Raw genomic sequence first — 27771 nt, forward strand, 5'->3', positions numbered from 1 at the left:
ACATCTGCTTGGCAGCATGAAAGAAAACTTTCATAACTCAGTTTTGATCAGTTTCTCAGAAAAAGGCTGCTTATGCATATTTGCAATATATGCAATGTTTAGATATTTGTACTGGAAAACAAGACAAAAATACTCAGGAAAAACATCACTTTTGCAGTGCAGAACATTCTAATTAGTCAACAGATTTAAATATAAATGGCTTTGATTGGCAATTGCATTCATATATGATTGGTTACAGTGCTGCTGAAGAAAACACTGCAAAAAGACTGGAATAGAACTAAATGAGATGCTGGAACTGACACGTCTGCCGAGTTGTGCAGCTCTACAATGTATGTTGTGTTCAAATGTGAAACAGTATGCAGTGATAAATGTTCCAAAGACTAGTATGCTACACTGGTGTCACATGACCTCAGCATGTTGCGTCTTGGAAAAAAATGATTGTTTTGCATTTTCACAATTCAGTTTTGTGTGAAAATGTCTCGGATTTGGCAGCACAGCAGTTTCTGCAGGTCTTTAAAAAAAAGTCTTAATTCACCCTTTCACATATTACAGCCTTAAATTGGAATCAGAAAGTCTTAAATTCATAAAGTCGTGGCATTAAATGTTGCACGCAGTGCATTTTTGTCTTAATTTCCAGAACAAATATCTAAACATCCTTAAATCAAGATGCATTTACTGGAGATGCAAAATAAAGCCTATACTTAAAAGAACAAATATCTGTCAGTGGGGAATGAAAACTTTTCCATTTGTATTAAGTTGACCTTTCTGGGCCCAATGCCAGATATTTGTTCTTGTTTTATCTAGATAAAGAGACTAGAAAACAATATGAAAATACTGAGAAAAAAAATTTATAATAATAATTCCTTTAGTTTTTTTGCAGTGCAATCAGAAGGTACACTAAAAGTTATTTCCATATTGTAGTGGTTGAAAACATTTTTATTCTGCATAGTGCATACTTCATAAATAGTGCTGTGTGAGGAGTAATACCGTAGTATGTTATTCCAAACACAGCCTATGTCAATTCTTAACACAATATAGACAGTGGTTTCTCTCATGAGGTCAGAGGTCAAAGGACAGAAGGGCTCAGAGAGGTCTGGGGGAATGTTTTAATGGCAGATCAAATCCACACAACAATGACACGCGTTCATGTTCACTGCGGTGTCTCCTCCAGCTGATTCCCAGACACAGAGTTCCTCCGACGTCCTTCTCCCAAACACCTCATCCATGTAAGAAAATACAGCATTTTTTACTTATATTTGGCAAATACAGAAGCAAACCGAAACACAGTTTATTCTCCACAAACAAAAATACCCCAAAAAGGTACGATTGGAAATAAAAAACCGAGGCCAAACATGAAATATCCAATCCATCCGTTTCTCATGTCTGTTTATCTACTAAAATAGCTAGAATGTTAACAGTCTGTACATCTACAGGGGCTCGTCGTCATCAAGACGCCCCGGTAATTACATCAGGAAATAAAAAGAACTAAAAAATAAACAATGCTATTTACTATCGGAAATTCACATTGTACGATTCTCAGGACAAAAGTGGTGTTTGCAGAAAATATGAGTCTAAGCTAATCATAAATAATACAGGACGAGTGAAGGAACAACCAAACCGCTTTGAGACATCTGGATTTGCATTTTAAAAGGTTTTGAGACAATAACACCGCAGATATTTCAGTGGTCACCAATCTCTGTCTTAACTTACCCATACAGAGGCAAGCGGACAGACTTAACCAAACCGGTTTGAATCGAGGCTGCAAAGTTACTCCAAACTCCAAGGCCCAGTGGACATACAGAAGGCACTTTTAATGGATTTGACGTTGTGAAGGCAACCCTTTTTCATTATTTTGGGGCGGATCTTGTCATTCCTTGTCATTTGAATTGGGTATAAATTTAATATGCAAAAAAAAAAAAAAAAGCCTTAGATGTCATCTGTCAAAACCAACTATTTACTTTCTTAATGCACTGCAAAAAAATGATTCTTACTGAGTATTTTGTCTTAATTTCAAGATGCATTTAAATCAAGATATATTTACTTCAGAAGCAAAATGAGTCTTGTTTTCTAAACAAAGTACCAAAATGAAAAGAGTTTGCACTTAAAACAAGAAACATATCTGCCAATGGGATCAGAAAAATAAACTTAATTCAATTCATCTTATGTCATGTTGCTTTAAGTCTTATTTATGGAAAACAAGACAAAAATACTGAGTAATAAAATCATTTTTGCAGTCAACAACTTCCTACTCTTTAACAATTCACATTATTACAATTTTCTTGTAATACTTGAAAAACGTGATACACACATAAAACGACTTTTAAGATCATGTTGCCCAGGTTATTGGTTAATAAAAAATATTTACACAATCGGACCCTTTTCACAATAAATATCCAGTTGCACTCTGAAACATCACATTTCTGAAATAAAAAGGGCTGCAAACTGTTTCATGTGGAGTTTAATTGGAGAAATTACCTTTCTGTCATCATAATTAGTTTGTGTGAAATATATAAAACCAACAGAACTCACAAGCAACTAATGTACAAATCACATCAACTCCTGTAGAATTGAGCTGCGAAACTCTGACCGCCTTTCGATTTGTTCGCAAGCTTGGCTGAAAACGTGTTACGAAGATCCGAGTTCAGCCACACAGACAAAGACAGCAACCACAAGTCGTGCTTCACAAAAGCATCATCATCAACTAAAGAAAGGTCAATAAATTAAACCAACCAACCGTTCAAGGAATAACTTAACATCACCAATAGAGTTTAGTTCGAGTAGAAACCATTTCTAAACTGTTGTGAATGAAAGCAAGACTGTGAGGGGCAAAGTTACAGATTCGTGTCTAATGTTTTCCAGTAAACAACGTCTTTTCAATGTTTTGTAAACTGAATCGACACCAACAGTCTGTAGATCAATCGCTTTCATTCACGCCGTTTCATGTTCACTACACCAGTTCAATTCGTTTCTCTTGACTTCAACAACGCATCACATTTCCACGTTCCAGTAGCTCCTATCATCTACACAAAGCACACCTGATGGCCATTCGAAGACTGAAATTAGCTCAACATCACCAGAAAATGAGTACGAGTTTGACTTGTGCAATACTGGACTGGACAGTTGGTAAATTCAGATTGAGTTTGAATTGTGAGCTGACAAAATAATGACTTTCAATGTCTAATACAACAGTGCAAGTGCTGATATAAAACAAACTCTTAAAAATAATGTTTTTTCGCAGCAATTCCATAGAAGAAACATTTTTGGTTCCCCAAAGAACCTTTCAATTACTTTTTTCTTAATGTGAAGAACACTTCTGACTATACAGAACCTTTAGTGGAATGGAATGTTAAAGGTTCTTTAAGGAACCATCAATGACCCTTTATTTTTCAGTTTATCAGTAATATTGTGGATCTAAACGCATACACTGAAAGATCTGATGCATTTTGACTCCAAACAAACTTAAAAGATGAACTAAAACTGGCAGGTTTTGACTTTTCTGTTGCATCCCTCGACATCAAAACAGCTAGACAAACACTGAGAGGTAGAGGTGAAGGGGATCAAGAGCTGTGGGTACTTGTCATTTCATGGGAAGGTCAAGGCGACAGCAGGTTGAGGGGTTTCTGGGTAACAGAAGTGGGGTAAATTACATTACAGTAGTACAGTAGATGCAGCTCACGTGACGTCTCAAAATATTCACGTGAAAAATCACCAACTAAACACAAAAATGATAAACTGTAGTATGATGAACGTGACAAAATGACAATATAAACCTAAAAACTCAACCACAAAGAATGGAAACCTGGGAGAGGGCAAAACCTCTCTGTTTACTTCTATAAGGAACATTAACGTACTTATGAAACCAACAATAAAAAAGTAGTCTAAAGTTGATGTCTGACAAATCCAGGAACACACTGAAAACATTCCATGTGATCTTTTCATTCTGAATTTGTTGGAATTACCAAAATGATGAGTTTATTAATAAGTTTCTTTCTTCATGGACAAGTGTAGCATTACATCAGTGTCTCAGCAATGGATGCTTTGCAGTGAATGGGTGCCGTCAGAATGAGAGTCCAAACAGCTGATAAAAACATCACAATCCACACCACTCCAGTCCATTAATTAACAGCTTGTGAAGACAAAAGCTCAAAAATAAAAATGTCTTGATGGATTTGATTTTTACAAACATGCAGCTTTTGGTTTCTCAAGACATTAACTGCTGAACTGGAGTGGTGTGGATTATTGTGATGTTTTTATCAGCTGTTTGGACTCTCATTCTGACGGCACCCATTCACTGCAGAGCATCCATTGCTGAGACACTGATGCAATGCAACATTCCTCCAAATCTGATGAAGAAACTAACTCATCTACATCTTGGATGGCCTGAAGGTGAGCAATTTTTCTTTTTTGCTTAGTATTCCTTTAAAACCAAACCCCGATTTGGTGTTATGAGCGCTGACGGAGAAATAAATAATTCATTACAACTTCATCTCAATTACAGTAATTCCAACACGACAAAATGCAGCGTTTAATCTGGATCAAGACCCCCTTAGGATGAGTAAAACGCTAAAACACTTGCACAAAGAATAACCCGCACCATCGCTGTTGAAAGCACTCATTGGAAGTGACGGACATGCCGTAGATTGGGACTTTTTAATGTTTCAACGGTAAAACACAGACTAGTCTGGAATATTGCTTTGCGGCAGCTATTTACAGAACTGCAAAACAAACAAATAAAAAAAAAAAAAGTAGTCACAGACAAATCTGATCTACACACATACAGCTCACATTCTTCCATGTTTATGAGTGGTCCTCTTCCAAAATAATTACACCAAAAAAAAAAAAAAATCTGTAAACATAAAAAAATTACACTTTATTTGTTGTTTTCAATAGTAATCCGTCGTTTTTGTGGAATCATCTCTGCGAGCGGTACATTAGCCTCATGATCATTCGTGTTTACCCTTTATAAACCCTTAAATTCAGTCCCGCTGGAATCAGCTGCTTCCAAAGAGCAACGGCTTTCCCAGTGGATTCAAGTAAACAGAATTTCTCACATTGTTTTCTCCATTATTTTACTCCTCAGGGAAAGGACACCCTCTTCTGTTTGTTTCGCAAGTGCTTTCTGACTGCTCTCTCTCTCGATCGATCAAAGCGCAAACCTCATTTTCATCTCAGGGAACAAAGAAAACCAACGAGAAATCAAAGGGGACAAAGATTTGTGTTTCTGTTTTCCATTCCTTCCTTGCAATGCAATAAACCTGTGATCTGTGGCCCCTAAAGATACATGTTTTCTTTCCTTGTTTAATTTTTTGTTTCGTTTTACACACACACAACAGAATGAACATTTGTTTGGAAGCAAGGTCTCCTGGTGGCAAGTCACAAATTTTTCAGAGGTCACATTTTCCCCACGTGTTGGATGATTTGTTATCCTTCTATACTTTTGTTGTTGTTTTTTTGTTTTTTTTTTGTGTCTAGTCCCGCTTGGCTTGGAGCTGCTGCTTCCAGGCCTCGTTCAAGTAAACCAGTCGCTTGTAGTTGAGCACAAACAGGATGAAGTTCAGTGCATATGTGGTGATGCAGATGACGCAGAAGTCCTTAAGGACAAAGTAGAGGATGTAGCCCAGGTAGAGGGAGCCCATCACTGACGCGATGGAGGTGGTCATGAGAATCAGAGCAGCCATCGCACTGGCCGTCAAACCTGCACGTGTGCACACACACACACACACACACACACACACACACACACACAGAGAGAGTGAGAGAGAGGTTAATGCACTCACTGAAGAACAACAACCGACAACAACAGCACTGCCAAGAGTTCACTAATGCAGCAACTGCATCAAATATACATGAATACTGATGATGGTACTCTTTTAGTGCCATTCAACAATAAAAAAGCAATATTCATAAAAAACTAGTTTTTTAAATATTATTTATTAACACTGTATAATAATAATAAACAATATACTTCTTACAACATTAAAAATTCAACTATATGAATATTGTTCATCCTTTTGTTCAATATTTGATATTTTTCAAGATTTTTCTAGGTGAAACCTTTATAAAAATATCTATTAAAGGGGTGGTTGATTGTGATTTCACTTTTTTAACGTTAGTTAGTGTGTAATGTTGCTGTTTGAGCATAAACAATATCTGCAAAGTCGCAAAGCTGAAAGTTCAATGCATTTAAAATTCTGGCAGTTTAATGCCTACAAAAACGGCTCGTAGGGACTACGACGAGTTACTTCCCGGGTCCGATACGTCACGGACCCAGATAAACCCCGCCCCCGGGACCCAAAGCAAAGGGGGTGGGGCCATGCTGCGCTGCTTTAGAGGAAGAAAACTAGGGGTGCACGTAAAAATCTATTCATATATGAATCGCGATTCTGTCTTCTAGCGATTTTAATGGATTCACAAGATTCAAAATCAGTGTTCTAAAGCAGCGGTTCTTCATACTGTTGCTCGCGTCGCCCTGCTCTGCATCTCTCTCTCTCTCATTCAGATCATCAGCTCAGTGAATACACTTATTTTCACATAGCTATGAGAAGTGTTATTCATGGACGCGTGTGCGGTTGCTGTACTGTATTAAAGCTTTAATCAGAATGAAACCGTATATTAATAGTTAACATAGTAGCATTTACAAATGACAGCATATCTAAAAGTATGAGACATCAACAAACAAAAAAACATAGGCCTACCATTAAAAGCCGTGCTTGCACAGGTTCTGCGCGATCCTCTTCACTAATATTTTCTGGGTCTCAATCGGGCACGTTTATCAGAGAAGGGACAGAGCGGTGTACAATTAAGGTAAATTATGTGAAAAATAATGCGTTTTTTTAAAAACAAAAGCATTAACATGTTAGACTGCACTCCATAAACACAATCAAGCCTAGAAAAATCCCAGTCAACCACCCTTTTAATGAAATTTCTCAATATAATAGATATCTAATGTTAAGGTTGTCTAATATGTAGGCCTAATATCTAAAAGCAAGACAGTTCAGTAAAATATGCTTATTAGTAAAACTTTAAATGCAGCAATTATGGATCAATTATAATGCCCAGAATATTATTTCATTTAAAAAAATAATAAATATTATTTCTTGTTCCTATTAAAAATAGATTTCTTTACCAGTTGAATCATAGCCAAATTAGATTTAGACAGTTATAGTTAACAGTTAGAATTACTTATTATAAATCACTCTGAAATTCAGATTTTCTAGAGTATAACAAGAAAATCCAAGCAAAACCTACTCAACTCCTTCACTGTTTGTCATTCACTCGTCACTGAATAATGGCAAAACAATGAATACTGTAGAATGACTCTTATATTGTCCTATTTCTATACCAGAGAGATGCTGCCTATGTACAGTGTCCCAAATCCAGGTTACACTTGCAGTTAGAATGCTGCTTTAAAAGGTAGGTGCCTTAGACATGGAGTTTATGCATTTTAAAGTGGGCGTGGTTTGTAAGGGGGCACATTTGAGGCTTGACCTTTCCCCTACTCATCACTCACTCGAGCCCTTCAGAAAAGGGAGCATTTCTCAAGAACAGAGGGCATTCAACACACACGCTGGCACAGTCTTGCTATTCATAGTCATGAAATTTCATTAGGGCAGAGCAGGACAAACGGATCACACACACACACAACGGTGCAGACAAGGACAGAACTATCTGAGATTTGGGTCATGGAGATAAATAACATAAACGAGTGATATGGAAAGGTTTCAGAAATTAAAAACATCTTCAAGTGTCTGTTGGTTCAAGGCTAGACAGGAGGGATCTGTTCCAAAACCTAGTGCGGCCTTTAAAGACCCCGTCTAAATTAAATGGAAGCTGATAAGAGAATTATGTGTATATATATATATATATAAACAGATTTCACAGGGTCCTATTACTGTTAAAGTATTAAATCATTAAAGGTGAACAGGGTGACTTTAACTAATAAATATCACCATACTTTCCCAGTTGATTAATCACAGTACATTAAACAAACTGTTTTGCATTACAAGTTTTTCTGAAATGCAATGCTTAAATTTGCAAACGAGGCATCGTGTAATTAAAGATGCATTAATTTGCATAAAATCCCAGAATAGAAATCTGAACATTGGATAAACTCCGGTTCAAAATTCTGGTCTCATATTGTTAAAAATGTTTTTAAGAAATAAAATGTTACATCAATCAGTGTGAATGAAATATAAACAAGTAAAAATAAAAGCCTCCAGAATATAGATAGGAATAAAACTAAGTTTGGTGTATATAAGTGCTTCTGAAGTGGAGAAAAAACTTTTTAAAGATACATATTTTAATTGAAATATACAGATGCAAATAGGTGAAGTTCAATAATAAAACAAGGCGAAGGATATGTAAACAAACACCTCAGGAAAAACCTTATTATGTGTAATTAAATAAACACTTAAATGTGTATTTTGCATGTTTACGTTGGATGTCCACTAGTTTAAAAGACGTCAAGTTATGGAAGCAAAATCTCAAAATTGACCAGTGTATGGGAAAAAAAAAGAAAAAAAGATTTTGTCAGTAGTATCTTGGAAAACTTAATCCAGAAAAACACAGATTACACATCCAGCCATATCACATTAGAAGTGCAACAATGCCATCTTAAGGCCTTTCCACACTCAATGCGAAACAAATTTCGGACGCGATGACAAGCTGGAATAAAACAGCTTCCCTATGGATGCTTCCACATGGACCGCGAACATTCACGCACTTAAAATGCGAATGTTTTTTTTTTCGTCCAGTCCGATAAATCTTTTCAGTTTCACAAAGCGAAAACATGGGCCATCCAATAAGATTTGAGCGATACATCACAAGGCCAGAGCAACTGCTGTTACCCAAAAGGTCGACGCGGTGGTGCTGAAAGCTCAGAAGACTGTATTGAGCACGAGCGTAAAAACACAGAAGTAGAGGACTTTTTCCGCAGGAGAGAAGAGTGGATGCCGAGTTCTTGTTATTGTTGGTATTTAAGAACAGACTATTCTCACATGTTCTTTATACAGAATAACATATAAAAAAAAAGAAATATTTTTCTACACATGAAATATGAAGGCAAATAAACCTATAATTATGAAGACAGGTTTTCTGTATATGTTTTTATGCAGCTCATGGCATTTTTTTTTTTAATCAATAAAGGATGTTTATGACACATGCAGGTATCGGTCAGTCCATTATAAAACATACAAAGAGTGCATGTCTGGCTATTATGGAATCAAAATCCATTTTAGATCACAATTGGAAGTTATTACAAGCACTCAATGATGATTTAAAGTGGGTTTTGCATTTGCAAAATGCATTGCTGGTCAGCACCACCTAGCGTGCAGGCGTGAATTAGCAGAAGGCAAGCATTCGTTTCGCGCTCGGTGTGAAAGCAACATTCACGGGCAATTTGCCTCACGCTCAGTGTGGAAAGGCCTTCAAATGGCCACCTTAGAAGGCAGCTCACTAGGTTTATGAAAGACCAGAGTCATTTGAGTAACTGAGTCAACAGCCTGTCCATTCATTCATTCACGCATAGATAAGGAAACTAGCGGAGAAACTGCACAGTAAAATGTAAAACAGTCTATAAAGAAGTGCAAAACGCTTCCACGTGTACAGCCGTCCATCACTCCGAGAGCGAACTGCACGCTGGCATTATGCAAATGTGCTGCAATAGTGTGAAGAAAGACTTGACTGTGTCCAGTTTTAGACGCACAATGAACCTGAGGACAGATCAGCAGAGCCAAACACGCAGAAGACCTTGAGTCAGCAAAGCCCACATGACTGCTGAGAAACGACGCAAGGGGAAATTATGAGGCAGACATGCATGCAGGAATGGGTCGACTAGTCAAACCAATTAATGCGGCTGTTTTATCAGCATTACAGAAATAAGGATCGAAAGTAATGTGCTGAATTATCAGGACTATTAAAGATTTATGCCATTTCAGGTTGTAGTTATTTCCGTATCACCTTTCATCAAAAACAAAAAAAGATTTTACTATCATCCACATCATTTTCATGACAGTTAAGCATATTTTTCCCCAAATTTGCATTACTGTAATGTGTGAGGATGTTTTAATTGTGGTATTTGACTTATTATATTTACTATATTGTAATTATTTTAATTTTAATCATAGTTTAATTTTTAGTATTCTTTATGAATTAGTGAATTTTGGAATTTTTATTTCCAGTTAGTAATAGTTGCCATGACAACGTTTCTAATTTTCATTTAGCTTGTTTTTCACCTAATAACGGTATTTATATTTTATTTTAGCTTTATTTAAATAAAAAAAAAAAAATGTAGTATAGTTTTATTTAACAATAATAAACCAGACGAAGGGAATGACAAACATAAGAGAAACTGATACAGCAGTAACTCAAACTCAAACACGAGAGTCATGGGGTTAAACTAAGGTTGTGAATGTTTGACCTGTGTCTTATTGCACTGAAATGCTAAGAGATTTCAGCCGTCAGCGATGACAGACAAGGACAAGTGAGGGTAATAATTCAGAGGCCTGTGAGACCGCTTTAGATTACAGAGAGTAATGTTTCTACTATAACCGGACACGCTCACACGTCCTTTACAGTATCCGTCTCAGGAAATAATCTGTGTTAATATTCATCTCTGGCTAATGGCAGACACTGTACACTGCACAAATTAATGTGAACTATCAAATGTTTCACAAATAAACCTAGATGGAGACAGAAATGATATCAGCTAACAGTTTTAACATAATTCCCACAGTAGTACATGTAGATTGAGAGGCTGTAGACACCGTGTGTGTTCATGTGTTACGCAAAAATCATAATCAAGCTTATCGAGATCACGATTATTTAACACCATTATTCAGTGACTTTGCGAACATCACCTGTTTACTGAATTTTCAAAGAAAAAAATATGTGAACTTTAAATATAATTCAACTGAGAAACACAAAAATATAATTTAAAATATTTTCAATTTTAAATAAATGATAAAAAACAAAACAAAAATGCATGAAATCAAAATAATTAAGATCAACTAACTTGTAGTATATAGAAAATCAAGCAGTTGAGAAAAATCACAAGTGGAAATAAAATGGAAGTTGAATTTTTTTCTTTTTATAAATTGATATTTATATCTGCCATACTTTCTGTACTGATGCATCCATAGAAAGAACCTGTTGTTGTAAAAACAGACTCATTCTTGCCACTGGTCGGACTTTTGCGTCTATCTTTCTCAGTTGGTCGCATGAGCACACAATTTGGTCTCAATTTTTTTTTTTTTTTTTGCTACAACATGGTATTAATAAATGCATGCTGATGAACTTTTATCATAGTTTATAGTTATATGGTAACGAAAGTGTTCAACATTCAACCCGTTCTTTTTCCATCAGTATTATTTGTGATTTAAATTTTGTGAACAGGAATTTTTTCGTGCGCTTTCACTTTCAAATTCGCGATCTTGGTGTCACGTTTTACAAGAAAAGATAATTGTCTGTTTTGCTTATATCTATACACCTTTCACTTTTTAAGACTAAAACAAAAGATGGATTCATTGTTATTCTTAATTAAAAAGCGCAACAACAATAAAACAGTAGGTTACAATGACAAACTAGCTTAGGCTACATAACATTTATTAACAAAAACGAATAAGACGAGGCATGGCATAGGATACATCACATGATGTATTATATAACGACTAATAAGTTACAGAATGTTTAGCAGACACTGAGAAATCAAATATTAATAATAATATTAAAAAAATTAAGGAAAGCCTCCATAGCATAACGTGAGGTAAACAGCAAAGATAACAAGCTTTTCAAAACGAATACAAAGTACAACTAAACTGTCTGTCGCTGACAGGACTTGCATGTTTTTTTCTACAAGAATACCAGCATGTTCACCTTCTCTGGTTTAAGAAGCGGTTTTTTACTTTAGTTTGAAAACCAAATCCTCCATTGCCCTCAGACCGCTGCGCGCTCGTGCTGACGCGGTGAGTATAAACCTGGCTCTACACCTGAAGCGCTCGCGCTGAAAGCCCCTCTCTTCACGTGATCGGTGAAATCTGACTCCTGCTACAATGTGCCGCAGCTCTGCAGCGCACGCTGTATGAAGCAGACGCTTTGAAGCAGCGCAGACCATGCACTCGCACAAATGCGACCACGTCAAATTTTAACATTCTCAAAAAATGGTCACAAATCCATTTTGGTCGCAGTCTAGAGCACTGTTGATGCTGTTCTTACCTAGTAACAGCTGAAAGATATAAAACAAAATTCCATAGACACTGTTTGGCTGGTTTACTGCACTGTCGTTCCCAAAAATGGATCCCAACAGTCCAAATCCTCGACCCCATCTACAGAAAAGATAAAAACACAAACAGAGAGAAACAGTGAAGTAGCAGAAATCAAACAACATGAGAGACTGGAACTAAAAATAAATATTAATATCATGTGTGGGCGCTGTGGGTTTCTCGAGGGAATACAAGCACATTATGACAGAATATTTGGCCTAAATCAAATCATACAATGATCAAGACAGAAGCACAGTTTTCCTTTTATCAGTGCGAACAGAGATTTCTGACCCAAATTGTTTGAAATTATACTAACAAAGGAGAAATGTGGTGGTTTCCAGTCACATCCAATTCCGGCATATATACATAAACCGCACACATAAATAGATAAAATACTGCAGGTTAATTTCATTAACATTTGATATTTTTCAGTATTAAAATATCAAATTAAAGGTGCAGTAGGAGATCTTGGAAAATGCTAAATTTAGCCTGATAGCACTGAAAGTCAACTTCCCACCCTCCCTGCAATCGCCGTCTAAAGCCACACCCCCAGCAAGCATATACGCTCACAGACCAGAATACCAGAGACAAATTTACTACAATAGGCTACATCATTTCATATGCATCTCATCATGTGCGATGTTTGTTCTATTCGACCGTAAATGCCCTGCGAAGTGGACATCACCAGATATTCCCGCAATGATTCCATATATTCCATGTATGTTCCATACAAAGGGCATTAAAGTGTGCAAGACGTAAATTTAAATAGTATTTATTTACAGAGGTATGTTATGTCACATTTAACACTTCTCTAGTAAGTTTAGTCTGTGTGTGAAGACTCTGCGCAGCGCAAATCCGTGAATGAATGTTCCGAAGTGAAGTAAACTTCAACGGATTTCCCTGCTCAGGGAGTAACGTTAGGGAGCAAAGAACACTGTGTACGGAGCATGTCAATGGGAACACAGTTCATGGACGTAGCTCACTTCTAATGAGCTGGTTATCTGAATTGGGTGTGTTAACTAAGCGAGACATGCAAAATATGCAGAGACGGGGGCGCGAGGACTGGTATTGGGAACCTCTTGGCTACAGAAAACTTTATAGTACAGTTAGTAAGTACTACAATACCAAGAAGGAAGATTGGGTTGTTGATGTTTGTCTGCCATTCTCGCTCTGTCTACAATATTATACAGCGCTGATGACGGACCCTGTCTGCGCAAACCAGGTGCGCAGAGAAATGCAAATACATACGTTGACAGGCAGGTAGGAAAGCCAATTAAAATGCTCGGACCGAGCATTTGAATGGACGAACATTTCTTGGTCCTACACCTTCCACAGAATATATAAATACAGATAAATACATTTAGACCACTTAACTTAATGATTGCTATCGGGATGTGAGGAGAATTTCAACCAGCATAACAAAAAATGTTTCTGAAGACAATCACCTATTGCATCTTTAAGTATATAACTAACATTTCTCTTGTCAATCATCTTGGATTCATTTTTTTTTTCACTGACAGAGCTCATAATGCATTTTCTGCAAAGAAAGAAATCTGCCAAAACAAAGTATCTTAAAAGGCAGGAAAATCATATTGCATTTTTTGGGGCTTAATTATGGCTGACAATCACAAAACTGGACACATTTCAGCATTAAACAGTAAAATATAGAACTATATGGAAAATTATGGTTCATTTGCTAAACATTCAATCCATTGCAACACCATTTATAATGTTATGAGTAAACTTGAACGCAATGACTGGATGCCAGTTACAGTTCATATTAGGGCTGCACGATATTGGAAAAAAACTGCGATATATATTGTGATACGAAAAAAACAAACAAAAAAACCCCCACCAGATGACTTTAATAGCTCTATCTGAAAGAAAAAGAAAAAAAAAGATTGGGGTGATTTTGTAGGAGAGTAAATCAACATAGGAAATAAATTACAAGCATAGATAAATATAACAGAACAAAGATACAAATGAAATAAACAGTGCTTTGTATTTTTAAGACAAGTCTAACAGTATTCAGGTACAGAAATCGAATAATCAAATGTAAAATAACACTGCTGTCGTGTCTGGTGTAGACGCGGTGTCTGTGCGCAAGCAAAGAAAACGATCAGTATAAATGATCAGTAGCCTACTAAACATCGCACATCATGCGATGTGACTACCGCGGATGCGCACATTGCGATATCGATGCTGAAACGATATATCATGCAGCCCTAGATCATATAGAGCTGGAATCTGATTCCTACATCAGTCTCTACGTGTTTGAAAAGCCTGAAACCTTTTCTACTAACTAACCCTGAAGAGGAAAAAGATGTGTAACCCAACACTGGAGAGCAGTTTCCGTTTTATAACTTCCTGCCAATGGATTTGTCAAAGAACTAATGCTGCCAAACACCTGAGGTCATGCCCGATCTCCACCATATGTCCCAGCATTCCCAATGAAAGCGTTTCTGCTCAGAAAACATTTCTGCTCAGAAAACATGTGTGTGCTACATAAATAATAATGCAAGTACAATCATGATTCAATATTGCATCGCAACTTCGGGTCCTTGTATTGCTATTTTCTTAATTATGCGTTCATTCAATTCACTAGCTAGTTCAATATGAAGAAGCAGTTTGTCTAAACAAGAAAAACTGAACACAGCGTTCCTTCAATGAGATCTTGTACCAGATAAAAGCAAACACACAACACTCATTTCCTTTAGAATGTATGTTAGTCAATTGTTTATAGTATGCATTATTACTCCAATGAGCATTCTTATTAAAGCTTGTTTAACTTTTGAATGCCCAACTGAAACAGTGACAGAACTTTTAATAAACTTTCCATTGTACAAAACAGGTTCATTACAGTGGAAAAAGGTTGTTTAGATTATTAAAATGTTCTTTGCACGAAGACAAATTGATAAAAAGGTTACCAAAGGTACAGAACCCAAAAATGGTTCTTCTGTTATGTTGCTGTGAAAAATTCCATTTGAAACCTTTTTTTTTTTTTTTAAGAATGTAGTGTAACACAACAAAAACATAAGGACTCACGCTTGCTAGCAAGTAAAGTCTAGACATGCAAATTCTCCACTTTTACAGGAAACACCTCACGAGACATATGGCACTCACAACATTCAGCACCGTGAGAGAATAACTAGAACAATAAGCATGTATCCTCGTTCATTCTCCACAGGCATTTCAAAAGATTCCTTAACTAGTTGAAAGCCTTCAACTAAACCAACCAGCTCAGATGAACCACATTACAATGTTGATTAGAAAACAAAAGTATGCAAATCAGATTTTAAAAGGATAATGAATGTGTGAACAACTGCACAATATAAAACCATTGATACATGAAACAATAAACAACAGAATATATATGAACCAGGGCTTGACATTAAAGGTGCTGTATTTAGGATTTTGACTCTACTAAAGCATAAAAATACCATAATGTGTTTGCAGATATTTAAGAAACATGCTATGTTAACATACTTGTTTATCTGAAAAACAATTCTACAGTTAGTTATTCTCCTTTGAAAATGTGCATTCCGGCCCGGAATGTCTGTGTTTGTTATGGTTTGTGAAACCCGCCCACTGCCAGTTTACCCAATTGTATTTCGGCACCGCGGGTTGCCAGTTGGTGCAAAACACAGCGTATTTAATTTAATTCATTGGCATGTGCACTCATTTCTGTTGGTGTCGTTAATCTGGCAACCTGCGTGTGTGTCAAGTCTGAGGAGGAGGGACCGGGTGAAAAAAAACGTCTCCAATATTTTGAATTTGGACTGCAATACCTAGTTCAACCGCTAGGTGTCAATCCTACATACAGCACCTTTAACGCTTGTCTGGGACAAGTGGATTTCGTGAAGGGGCAAGTGAAAGAGAATTTTACTTGCCCAACCAGACAAGTAACCTGATTAAAACATCAACAACAAACAATAACTAGGGCAGCACCAAAACTTTGGTGAGAATGATTCAGATTTTATTACTTTCAGTGTAAACGGTGACTGATAACGGATAATGTATTGACAGTATCAAGGCATCAGTTGAGGCTCATGCAGTCTATCTGACTCACAGAAAAATCAAAAATAATAGGCGCAACGGCACAAACAAATAAACAAACATACTGCGGTACAAAAAGAGAGATAAATATTCTGTATAACATATGATATAGGCAAGCAAAATCACACGACCAAGCACCAGCACGACTGCAAATGTGACATTGATTTTATACAACAGTAGTTCAGTAAACAAGTAGTTAATATTTAACTGACTTACATTTTAGACACATTATTTACCCGGTTTTGCTAACGACAATAGTTCCAAGCAAAGCCACAGCAGAACAGTCGCATATCTCCGAGCAACACACAGCGGTGTTTCGTTACTGAATGATTCAGCATTTTTGAACGAATCGGGTGAGTCAATGATTCAATGAGCCATTCATAAAGACAGTGGCTGTATCCGAAATCGCCCCCTATACCCTCAAATAGTGCACTATTTGAGTGGACAGCCATTTTAAGTGGTGTTCGAAACCATAGTGGATGTTCTCGAGTGCACTCATTCAATCCCACAATGCACCGCAAAAACGAGTGTACAACAGATGTACACTCAACGGCTAGAGAATCCCCATAATGCACTGCGAGAGTCGCGCGCCGAATGAATTCCAGCATCTCACCAGAAGATGGCGCCTGCAGCTGAATCATCCATTCATTAATTTTAGAAGCGCTCGTCCAAGGCGTAATACAACAAAGGTACAAATTAATTGTAAATTGACTATTAGGGTTTATACATAATTTCCATGACAGAGTTCAAGATAAATCATTCAATCTTATTACTGGAGCTGCCTGTTTCAAATGATTAATAAACAGCAAGCAAACTATGCAAAAGCGGCAGTCCTTCCGGTGCACCGAGTGTCCGAATTCACTCACTCGTTTGCATTCACTCCTTCAGGTGAACTGCATGAGTGGACTAATGTAGGGAATAGTGAATGAGGGTATAGGGGGCGATTTCGGATACAGCCAGTCACTTGCTTTATTTATTGAATGAATTAGCCGTTTGAACGAATTGGTTGAATCAGTGACTCACTCATTAAGACCGTGACTTGCCGCCACCTACTGGTGGTTTGGTTTCATATTTGAAAGTATCATTGCATTTTTCCAACATTTCATATTTATATATTAAAAAAAGTAAAACATTAATCTTTAATAACATTATTTATGCATTTGCAATTTTACTGTGTAAATGCATTTATGGAACCTCTTATCTTCATTAAACAGTCTGAGTAAATACATCTAAATGGCACTTTCAATGCAGCTTCAGTGTCTCCTCTGCAGTGGAAAGATTAAGTTTGCTGATACTGATTTCATTTGAATGGTAACAACTATACAGAGTCTAATTATTCTAATTGAATGTATTGATAAAATTTAAGTATTTCATGTAAATGATGACAGCTACATTTAGTAAGGTTAGGAAAATATTGCCCTTCATAAAGTTAAAAAGTGTCCTAGAAATCAGTTTAAGGCAAATATCACAAATGTGCAGATTAAAGTAAGACCTCATAGAGCAGTGATGAGACTATTGCTTCAGAATGGATTACATTTACGCCAGAAAAAAAGGCTTCTTTTTTTTTTTGCCTCAGACAAGTAACTTTTTTACTCTTACAAGTGAATGACTGACAAGCACATGTCAAGGCTTAGTGTCAAGCCCTGTGAACACTCAAAAAATGTAAAGCAATAATATGAAACCATGCAATATAAAAACAACAAATATATAGCATATAATTAATATGCATAAAAGTTGAGAAGTTAAGAAGAGCAACTCGATCACTCGCAATGTGCCATGGGATTGGACGGTCGCTTTTAATTTGATTTTCATTGCCACGTTAACAGCGAATGCACTGATTGTTAAATCTCTGTGCAGGATTGTGGGTAATGTAGTTCTTGGGAATTTGGTTTATAATATATGATTTCTGAATATTAAAATCACTCTAATTTGTGGTTTCTACATCAGCAGGTGTGACAGAATGACGTTGGTGCTCATTGTAGAGCTGTCAATAAACATTATTGATAAAAACTATTTATGAAGAAAATAAATGGGATATTTACTTCCAGAACCAGACTGTTGCTCTCTATAATGTTAAAGTAAAATCAATTTCTGATACCAATGCATGCACCAAAATAATACTGTTTTCTTCTATGTTGTAGAGTCAGCATTTCTTCAAGCTTTCTATGCTGCATTTAAATTTCACTATACATTAAATATGAACTTTGAATACAATACTTTACCATTATGAAACCATATCAAACAAGCTACGAGAGACTGGCATGAATCTTGACTATCTTTGGTTTGTCTGGCAACTCCAGTCATTGAGATGAGATATACAAACCAACACTCCCTTATGTTTTACAGCACAGAATAACATCTCTCACATCCACAGGGCGGAAAACACTCAGAAATCTTTCACAAACCTTTAGAAAGCAGTGCAGTCGAGACTCAATGATCAGTACAGTGCGGTTTCCCAATGGAGAGACCATTCACAACCAAATTAGAGGCAAAACCCATAGCAAAAGATCTCGATCACCTCAAGCTGTCCGATTATCTGAAGTCGGTTCGGCTGCACAGAAAAGTCTTATAAAAGTTGCTTTCCTTTTAGAGCGAGACCTTAAGCCTGATTATGTAATGTTCCTTAAAAACCTTCACCCGGCTGGAGTTTAGCTTGGCTGTTTTCCCTGCAGACCGCCTGCTTTATCAGACAGCCTGCTGTGAGCAAACAACACAATCAGCAGCTTTCTGAAGCAATTCGATAGAATCAAACATGCAAACGCACGGTCTCTTTATCTACGTGATGATAATAATAACATAAGTGAGCATGATACAGGATGCCATCCTATTTATTTCATGATGAGTGGGCACACCTACAGATTCACAGATAAAGTGGGAGACTCTATTAATACCAGATCTGCAAGACACATCCGTCTGTATCATGTCATCTCAATATGCGACAATTGATTAAAAATATCAGAAATCATCCCTTAGGACGGCTGATCTACGCTGATAAGATCTCAGTAAGCATGTGATTTGTTTTCCATCAAACTAAAGTTCTCCTGAAAGTGAGTGAACTTCACATGATTGCCCTGAAAACCATATCAACATCTTTTTTCCCTCCAAGCGCTTTAATTCAACAACAAGCTGCATGAAAGAAGTGGTCTCGTTATTGCTGAATCAAGGGAGGGAGGTTATTTAATAAACAAAAGCAATCCAGAAACTGGACCTTAAAACTGCAAACTTACATTATTATTGTTAACATTATTATAAATTAACTACACTAAATTAACTGAATATATTCACTAGCTTTATACATTTAAAAATTAACATTTAGAGTATATATTTCACACACTAGTTAATATATAGTGTATAATACAAGTTAAAAATATGTATATTTTCATATATTTAGTGTATATGTAAATATATAAAACTGCACATGCATGTATATATGTGTGTAATATATACTACATATATATATATATATATATATAAAACACACATACATTCTAATATTAACTACACATTTACTAAATATATTAACATATTTAGTGTACATATAAATATATATAATAAATACATTCACACATTAAATTAATTACACTAAATTAACTACATATATTCAATAAGTATATACATTTAAATTAACAATTAGTGTATGAATATATATTTAAACAAACGTGTGTGTGTGTGTGTGTGTTATATATTCTAAATACCAACTAAATATTAGCAGGATAATTTGAGCATTAAAAATAATTGCTAAATTACTCCATTAATGGTTTGATGATGTGTAAGGGTGGATCCTTCAGTAATAAAATCAGGAACTGACGTCTCAAACAAATCACTCTGATCTCAAAGGTTACTAAAACAAAGTTGAACCCTGATCAAACTCAATCAATTCCCTTCTCCAGCTCACCTCTCAGCCTCATACATCAATAAAACGATTAATAAAACGATCCTGCATTTAAAGGGTCTGTTAAACTTCATATTCGAAACACGAAGAAAACTAAATAATCTGACAGGTAAGAAACAGCCTGTTGTACTCACATAAAGGGTGTGCTGTCAGCTGAAGATGCTAATAAATGAGTGCCTTTGATTTCACCTCAAGACCACAATCAAGACCAGCACATTAGAAAATAAATGTACATGAAAATATATTAGTATACGGCACTGAGCGCACTGCTATGGAGCTCATTCACTCATTAGCACTGTTAGCATTAGCTGCTATCGCACTGTGTTTCTGTTCACAAGACAAAAGCCACATTCAAAAGCAGCTTTAAAATTACGTCATTTAATTCATATTTATGTCTCTATTTGTGTCAACCCAAAAGGCGTTTCTAGAAAAGACATAAATGTGAGACGGATATTTTATTTTATCACCTTTTCAGTCAGTCAGCGGCCCGGAGCGACTCTCCGGCTGTGTGTCAAAACCAAGGGAACTCCCTAACTAGACAGCACTTCCAGATCGTCAAAAGCGCATTCAAACTCTGGAACGACCCTGAAACGTCCTAAAGCATCCAAAAGGGGTCAAACCCTTGTTTTTGAACGTGCGAAGCGCCTCCGGCAGCTGTAGACGTTGTCTAACTAGGGAACTCGCTAGGTTTTGACACTCTCTCTCACCTGGACGTGAAGACTTTGGAGCAGCTGATGGAGCTGCTCAGGTCGCACATGGCGCGGTAGTTGGCGTCGCGGGTTTTTTCCCTCTCCACATGGAATGCGTACAGGGATAACAGGATTCCTGAGAGACACACGAGCAGCCGCACTATCCGCTCCCAGCGAGGGGTGGACACTCGCAAGACGGGCGCCGCCATTTTTTCCCGGCCTTTGCACGAGCGCGCGCAGCCTCCCCTGCCTCAACCGTTGGGCGCGCGACGTGGAAAAGTGTCGGTACGTGTTACAGCGTCGGGGGCGTGGCTAACAATTTTGGTTTGGACGGGGCGTGGCCTGATCGCCGGGGGGCGTGTCCTTCGAGCGTCTCGCCATTCTTGTGTCAGTGGGGGCCATTGTAATAGTACAGATTCTATTATCTATTATTGTACCCTGATTACACAGTACGCACCCGCATGTCATAAAAGCACAGAGAGAGAGCTTTTGCTATGATAATATGATGAAAAAAGTGTCATTGCTGTCACATGATAGTATGACTGAAGAAGGAATGCAGTGTTGCAAAATTATAGGCTACAATTGATATAATGGGAAAAGATAATATATGTGACCCTGGACCACAAAACCAGTCCAATTTTCTGAAATTCCATTGATGTATGGTTTGTTAGGATCGGACAATATTTGGTTGAGATACAACTATTTGAAAATCTGGAATCTGAGGGTGCAAAAAAATCAAAATATTGAGAAAATCGCTTTTAAAGTTGTCCAAATGAAGTTAATAGCAATGCATATCAATAATCAAAAATTAAGTTTGTATTGTTGGCTATTGCTACAAATATACCAATGCTACTTATGACTGGTTTTGTGGTCCAGGGTCACATATTTAATATTATAAAATATTATATTCAGAGCTGGGTAGTAACTGATTAAGTAAGTTATCAAGTAAGTACTTGTAATTAGACAAAATTACATTTTGAAATACTTGTAATCAGACTACAGTTACTTTTTATTGATTACTTGATTACATGTATTCACACAATAACAATAAATTATTCAGAATTGATTGATTCTCCCTAATAGGCTTTTTTCACATTTCCAGGTTTTATCAGGAAGTCGTCATAGCTGGGTAAACTTCGAGAGCAGTGAATGAGAGAGTATACCACAAATATATATTTTACATTCCCCTTTGCTCAAATAGCAAAAGAAAAAAAAATCCACGATAGTGTTTTCATGATTTTCAATAAAGGGGAAAAAATTAAGAGACTGATCAGCAGTCAGAAGAGAGAACAATGTCAAATTTACCATCACTCCCCTAAACGCTGCATTAGAAACGCCCTGGCAGTACAACTATTTTTATTTATTTATAAATGCGTCCTCATAGTCTTGTGAAAAGCATTCAATTCCTTTCTAATATGCCTATGACATGCAGGTAAATAAATTATTTCATTTTTTAGTAAGTGTTTTATTTTGATTGAATTTCATTTAAAATTATTTATTTTAATTTTGCATTTTTATGACTTAATGAATTAGCTTTTCATTAAATTCACAAACCCACATGCAGTTCCTTCACAAACCCCAGTTTGGGAAACCTTGGCGTAATGTAATGCTTAATTGGCTTTATGTTGTTAATAACAACAAAATGGAATATATTTTCTTTGCATTTTAATATCAGTATGGTACAATATTATCCTATTTAAATCAATGTGATAAACGAGTTATGTTAAAAGTAATCTAAAATTAATCTGATCATATTATATTAAGTGTGTAATGTAATGGATTTTTTGTCATGTAATTTGGAATCAGTAACATACTACAATTTGTAAGTACTCTGTTCTGATTATATTTATTATGACACCAAATATGTCTTACGAATTAAATCGATTTTATCTCTGGGTTATCGGTTACAACATGAATGACATAAACACATGCTATTATGCATGATTTTATCAGAGACAGTTGTAGTATTCGTTATACAATACATGCATACATAAATACAGTAAAAACAGTAATAATGTGAAATATTTTTGACTAACTAAATAAGCAATGTTAATGATAAGAAATGTTTCTTGAGGAGCAAATCAGCATCTTAGACTGGAGTTATGATGCTAAAAATTCAGCTCTGCATAACAGGAATAAATTACATATGAACATATATTCACATAGAAAACAGTTATTTTAAATTGTAATAATATTTCACAATATTACTATTTGTATTGTTTTTTCGTTCACATAAAATGCAGGCATGGTATATATATATACTCGTGATGTATATGCATGCATACATTTTAAAATATATAATATATAATGTCTCATTTATTGTTTGTATTGACAAACATTGAATTCAGGTGCATTGTATTGCATGTTGTATGTAGTCCTGAATTGTACTGTATTTTGCATTTTATATTATGTAACAGACATTAAACAGATTGAAGTGCTACTTTAGTTCAAATGGCATACGTACATATTTATAAAAGATACTACACTAAACAGTGAATCTACACTGCCACATAGTGGCGTCTTTGTGCTGCAACACATGCTTGCATTTTATATGATACGTGCTGCTAGAGTTTCCTGTTGTCCATAATAAAAACAGTATGTCTTTAACCAAGAATGCGAAACATGCTGTGACAGATGCATTTTCAAATATATACTTCAGTGAAAATTCCTTTACTTGCAAACAGTTTGGAGATGCAGGATAGAAATGGGTGTTAACATGTTGGCAGCCTTCTGTAATCATGTGATCTGTGTCTCGTTAAAAAGTTATATAACTTGCGTGTGTTTTGTTTGTCTCGGGTATAAAATGAAGACAGAATATGCATTATAAACTTTAGAGGTTTTTGCCATTGGATGGAAACGCAGCATAGATGAATACACATCAATTTAAATACAGCAAGAGCACTTTAAAAACTTACATGCAAAAGTGCATGTTTATTGCGTCATCTGCTAACAGCATGAAATATACATTTATATACTTATACAGATTTATACTTACGTATATAAAATAAAGTCAGGCAATCATGTCAAATGCATTTTTTATTTTTATGGAACATTATTCAATATGAAATAGGCGCAAAACAAAAGCAATTTGGGTTTATTTCATACAGAATTGCAAATCTGAACAGGAAAGCGATGACCATTTTTGCGATTTCTCTGTTTGTTTTCAAGTTTGTACATGTAAAACTTAAATGTACTTGTGTAAATAAAGAAGGAAAATGCGGAAGTGAGCTTTGTTTTGCATGGATGCACGGCTAAAAACAGCCCAACCTTCAGCCAATCACGAGTGCTTTAAATTAACGGATCTCACCAAAACGCAGCCAATCACAAGCGAGCAGGAACTCTCCGCCAATCACCGAGCAGTTCTACAACCCACGTGACGGCGATGTTTCAGAAAACCGTGTGACAGCAGCGTTGTTTACTCACAGAAGAGAATCGCAGTGAAGAGCTCGTCTTATTCTAATCGAAATGGCCGCCGACATCGACAGATTAGTGTCTTTTGAGGAAGCCAATTACGATGAGTATGATTATTATAACCTGGAGGAGTATTCCTGCCATGCTGGAGGAAAAGGCAGAAGTAAGAAGGAGATCGGAATGAACACTAACCGCCATATCCCAGCCGGACACGAGAGAAAAATAGCAGAAAAACTGCTAAACAGTGAATTAAAACGCAGGAGAACCAAGAGCGCTTCCTCCTGAGGAAAATGTCTTGAGGTGAGAATGATGTCTATCTAGTGGGCATCCATGTGATAGTTGCTTGCGACATGTCTATGCAAGTCCTCCGCCCTCTTTGTGCACCAAGTCCCGTTTTATGCAACCTCGATCCAATTTTCATGAGCACCAGTACAGACAATTCATTAATGCTATATATAATATTATTGTGAATATGCATTTTTTATTAATTTTTCTGCATTACAGATTCAGGCCGCACATACTGGAGATGGATGAGTGAAACCGGATCGTGGTCCAAATGTCTGTTTTGCCTTTTTCCTGACCCACTGAATATTGGTGTCACGTGACGTCGATCAGCTGGAGGCGCCGCCGCTGCGGTCACGTGACGCGCTGCAGCAGTTTTGACGCGAATATCTTGTGTGTGTGTGTGTCTGTGTGTATTTGGGTGGTCCTGTACATGGCGTCACGTCTTTAAACGTTCACTGACTTAAGAAATGTGTTCAGTTGAAGGAAATTACATGTTCTTAAGGAGATCAGAAAACGTGTTAACTTCTATGATTGAAGACAATAAATAAATTTGCATAATTCTCTTTGTGGTTTTGCATTCTTTGTTTTTAATAAGCATCTGAATATTCACCTTTTTCATTTGAACATGGAAATAAGATGAAAGTATGTGATTGTCAAGGTTTTAAAGAAGATAAAATGAGCAAACATGTTTAACATGATCATCAGGTTATCAAAATAATTTTATATTTAAGCGTTCAAATCTTTATTGGGTCACTGTGTGTAACTTACTATATGATACGCAATTCAAAAGGAAAAGTTTTCATTTATATTTTTTCTTGTTTTGAGCGTAAACTCATTTAATTTGTTCAGTTTTTCAAATTTGCTTCTCATAAATCTTTTTATTTTATTTTTTATATATGATTATCCGGTTATCAAAATCATTTTATATGTAAGTGTTCAAATCTTTATTGGGGTCACTGTATGTAACTTACTATAAGATACTCAACTTAAAAGGAAAAGGTTTCATACCCCATTGACAGATGTTTGTTCTTGTTTTGAGCATAAACTCATTTAATTTTGTTCAGTTTCTCAGAAAACAAGACTTAATGTTCATTTTGCATCTCAGGCATCTTGATTTAAGGATGTTTAGATATTTAGATAAGACAAAAATACTGAGGAAGATACTCATTTTTTGCAATGCATGCAACATTTAATGCTGTACCTTTATGAATTTAAGACTTGCTGCTCTGATTTAGAAGTTTTATAAGGCCTGAATTTGTGGAAGTACCTAATTTTATTTTAGCTACACCATGTGATACCAGTGAGAAGATCCATTTACCATGATATCCACGACTGCACTTTCAGCTCTCTGACCTCCACATGGATTGGAATTATGAACAGACAGAACTAAAAATAGTTGCAATAATATAATATAGCTGCAAGCAGCGATGGCGGGCCCAAGCCATCAGTGCAAACGCCACCCTGGTGCCATCAGGAAAACTGCCTTACAGTAACCCTCTGGCAGTTTGGATTTAAGGGATACAGCAATGAAAGGGTTAATCTGAACCATCAAGACACACACATGTTCGTTTTTGTGAAAAGTGGGGACATCCCATAGGCGTAATGGTTTTTATACTGTACAAACTGTATGTGATATTGCCCTACACCAACCCTACACCTAAACCTACCCCTTACAGGAGACTTTCTGCTATTTCAGATTTTCAATACACTCCATTCTGTGTGATTTATAAGCGTTTTGAAAAGTGGGGACATGGGGTAATGTCCTGAAAAGTCACCTTCTCCTTGTAATACATGTCATACCCTTGTTATTACACAAATTTATGTACTTTGGTAACACTTTCAATAAGGTTTCAGTTATTAACATTAACTATATTAATTAACATGAACAATAATTATATAGCATTTATTAATGTTAGTCTCTTTCTCTCTCTCTCTCTTACACACACACACACACACACACACAAAGAGAACAATATATAAACCTTTTGTAACACTTCTCAATAAGGTTTTAACATTATGTAAGTTAACATGAACAAATTTTTTTTATAGCATTTATGAATCTTAGTTAATATTAAGTTCAAAATTGACTACTCCATTATTAATTAAAATGTCTAGTTAATGTACATCAGTTACTGTACCATGAACTAACATAAGCAATTTTTTACTAACACAAATAAATACAGTAAAAATATGTTGTTCATACAATAATAAGTGAACAATAATTATATAACATTTATTAATATTAATTCATGTTAAGATCAAAATTTATTAATACATTATTACAATTTAAAGTTGTATCTTAACATTAGTTTATGTACTGTGAATTAACATAAAATGAATATTTTTAATGTTAGTATTCCTTTTTAGTTCATGTTAGTTAATGAATTAACTAATGTTAACCAAAGAGACCTTATTGTAAATTGTTGCCAACACTTTTTATGATCTATAACTATTATATATATATATATATATATATATATATATATATATATATATGTGTGTGTGTGTGTGTGTGTGTTATGATGTAGATTTATCATAGACTCTTGGCACACTCTTGTCATAAATGAATCTATTACTGTTCCTACATAATTTGTAACAACATAAAATTTCTTGTAACAACAGCATATTTCTTCATGCTGTTTTCATGAATGAAAACTGAACCTTTAATAATAGGAATTTTACCACATAGAGTTGAGAAATGGTGGTGGTGGTGGTTGAGGAGAGACCCCCCCCCCCCATGATTGTAAAGCGCTTTGGGTGTATAGCAATACACAATATTGTATTGCTATACACAATAAAGCGCTATATAAATGCTTCATTCATTCATTCATTCAAATAATAAATGCCTTAAAATAAGATTTAAAAAATGTGTTTATGGCTTCCTAGGTAAGATATTGATTATCGAGAATACCATTAAGACGTCCTTTAAGAGATTAGCCTAACTGCCTAAACAGTTACCATAGTGTTTATTTGTCAGCATTTAAATGCACAGTTATACTTACGTGGGTACTTTCCTGGGATTACCAGACTCTGCATATAAAATTATATGTTCTTTAATAACATGAAACTGTATGTTAATTCCGCAATCATTATTTATGGTGTTGCAATTATTTTGTTTCTCAGTTTCTGATAAGAATGAGGCAGGAGATGTTTCTGTGAGAGTCTCTACCTATATATAGCA

General features: G+C 35.9%; 1 protein-coding gene across 1 annotated transcript; it reads right to left on the reverse strand.

Annotated features, from left to right (window-relative positions):
• Positions 1–1092: 1092 nt before the first annotated feature.
• vkorc1l1 (vitamin K epoxide reductase complex, subunit 1-like 1) lies at positions 1093–21178 on the reverse strand. The gene is made up of 3 exons (XM_058776134.1): positions 20913–21178; positions 12211–12320; positions 1093–5695 (listed from the first exon to the last, which is right to left on the reverse strand). The coding sequence occupies exons 1-3, from the start codon at positions 21101–21103 to the stop codon at positions 5469–5471; spliced, it is 528 nt and encodes a 175-aa protein (XP_058632117.1). The 5' UTR covers positions 21104–21178; the 3' UTR covers positions 1093–5468.
• Between the last annotated feature and the right edge of the window lie 6593 nt (positions 21179–27771).

The sequence above is a fragment of the Onychostoma macrolepis genome, chromosome 05 (genome assembly GCF_012432095.1).
Source record: "Onychostoma macrolepis isolate SWU-2019 chromosome 05, ASM1243209v1, whole genome shotgun sequence".
Taxonomy (NCBI): Eukaryota; Metazoa; Chordata; class Actinopteri; order Cypriniformes; family Cyprinidae; genus Onychostoma; species Onychostoma macrolepis.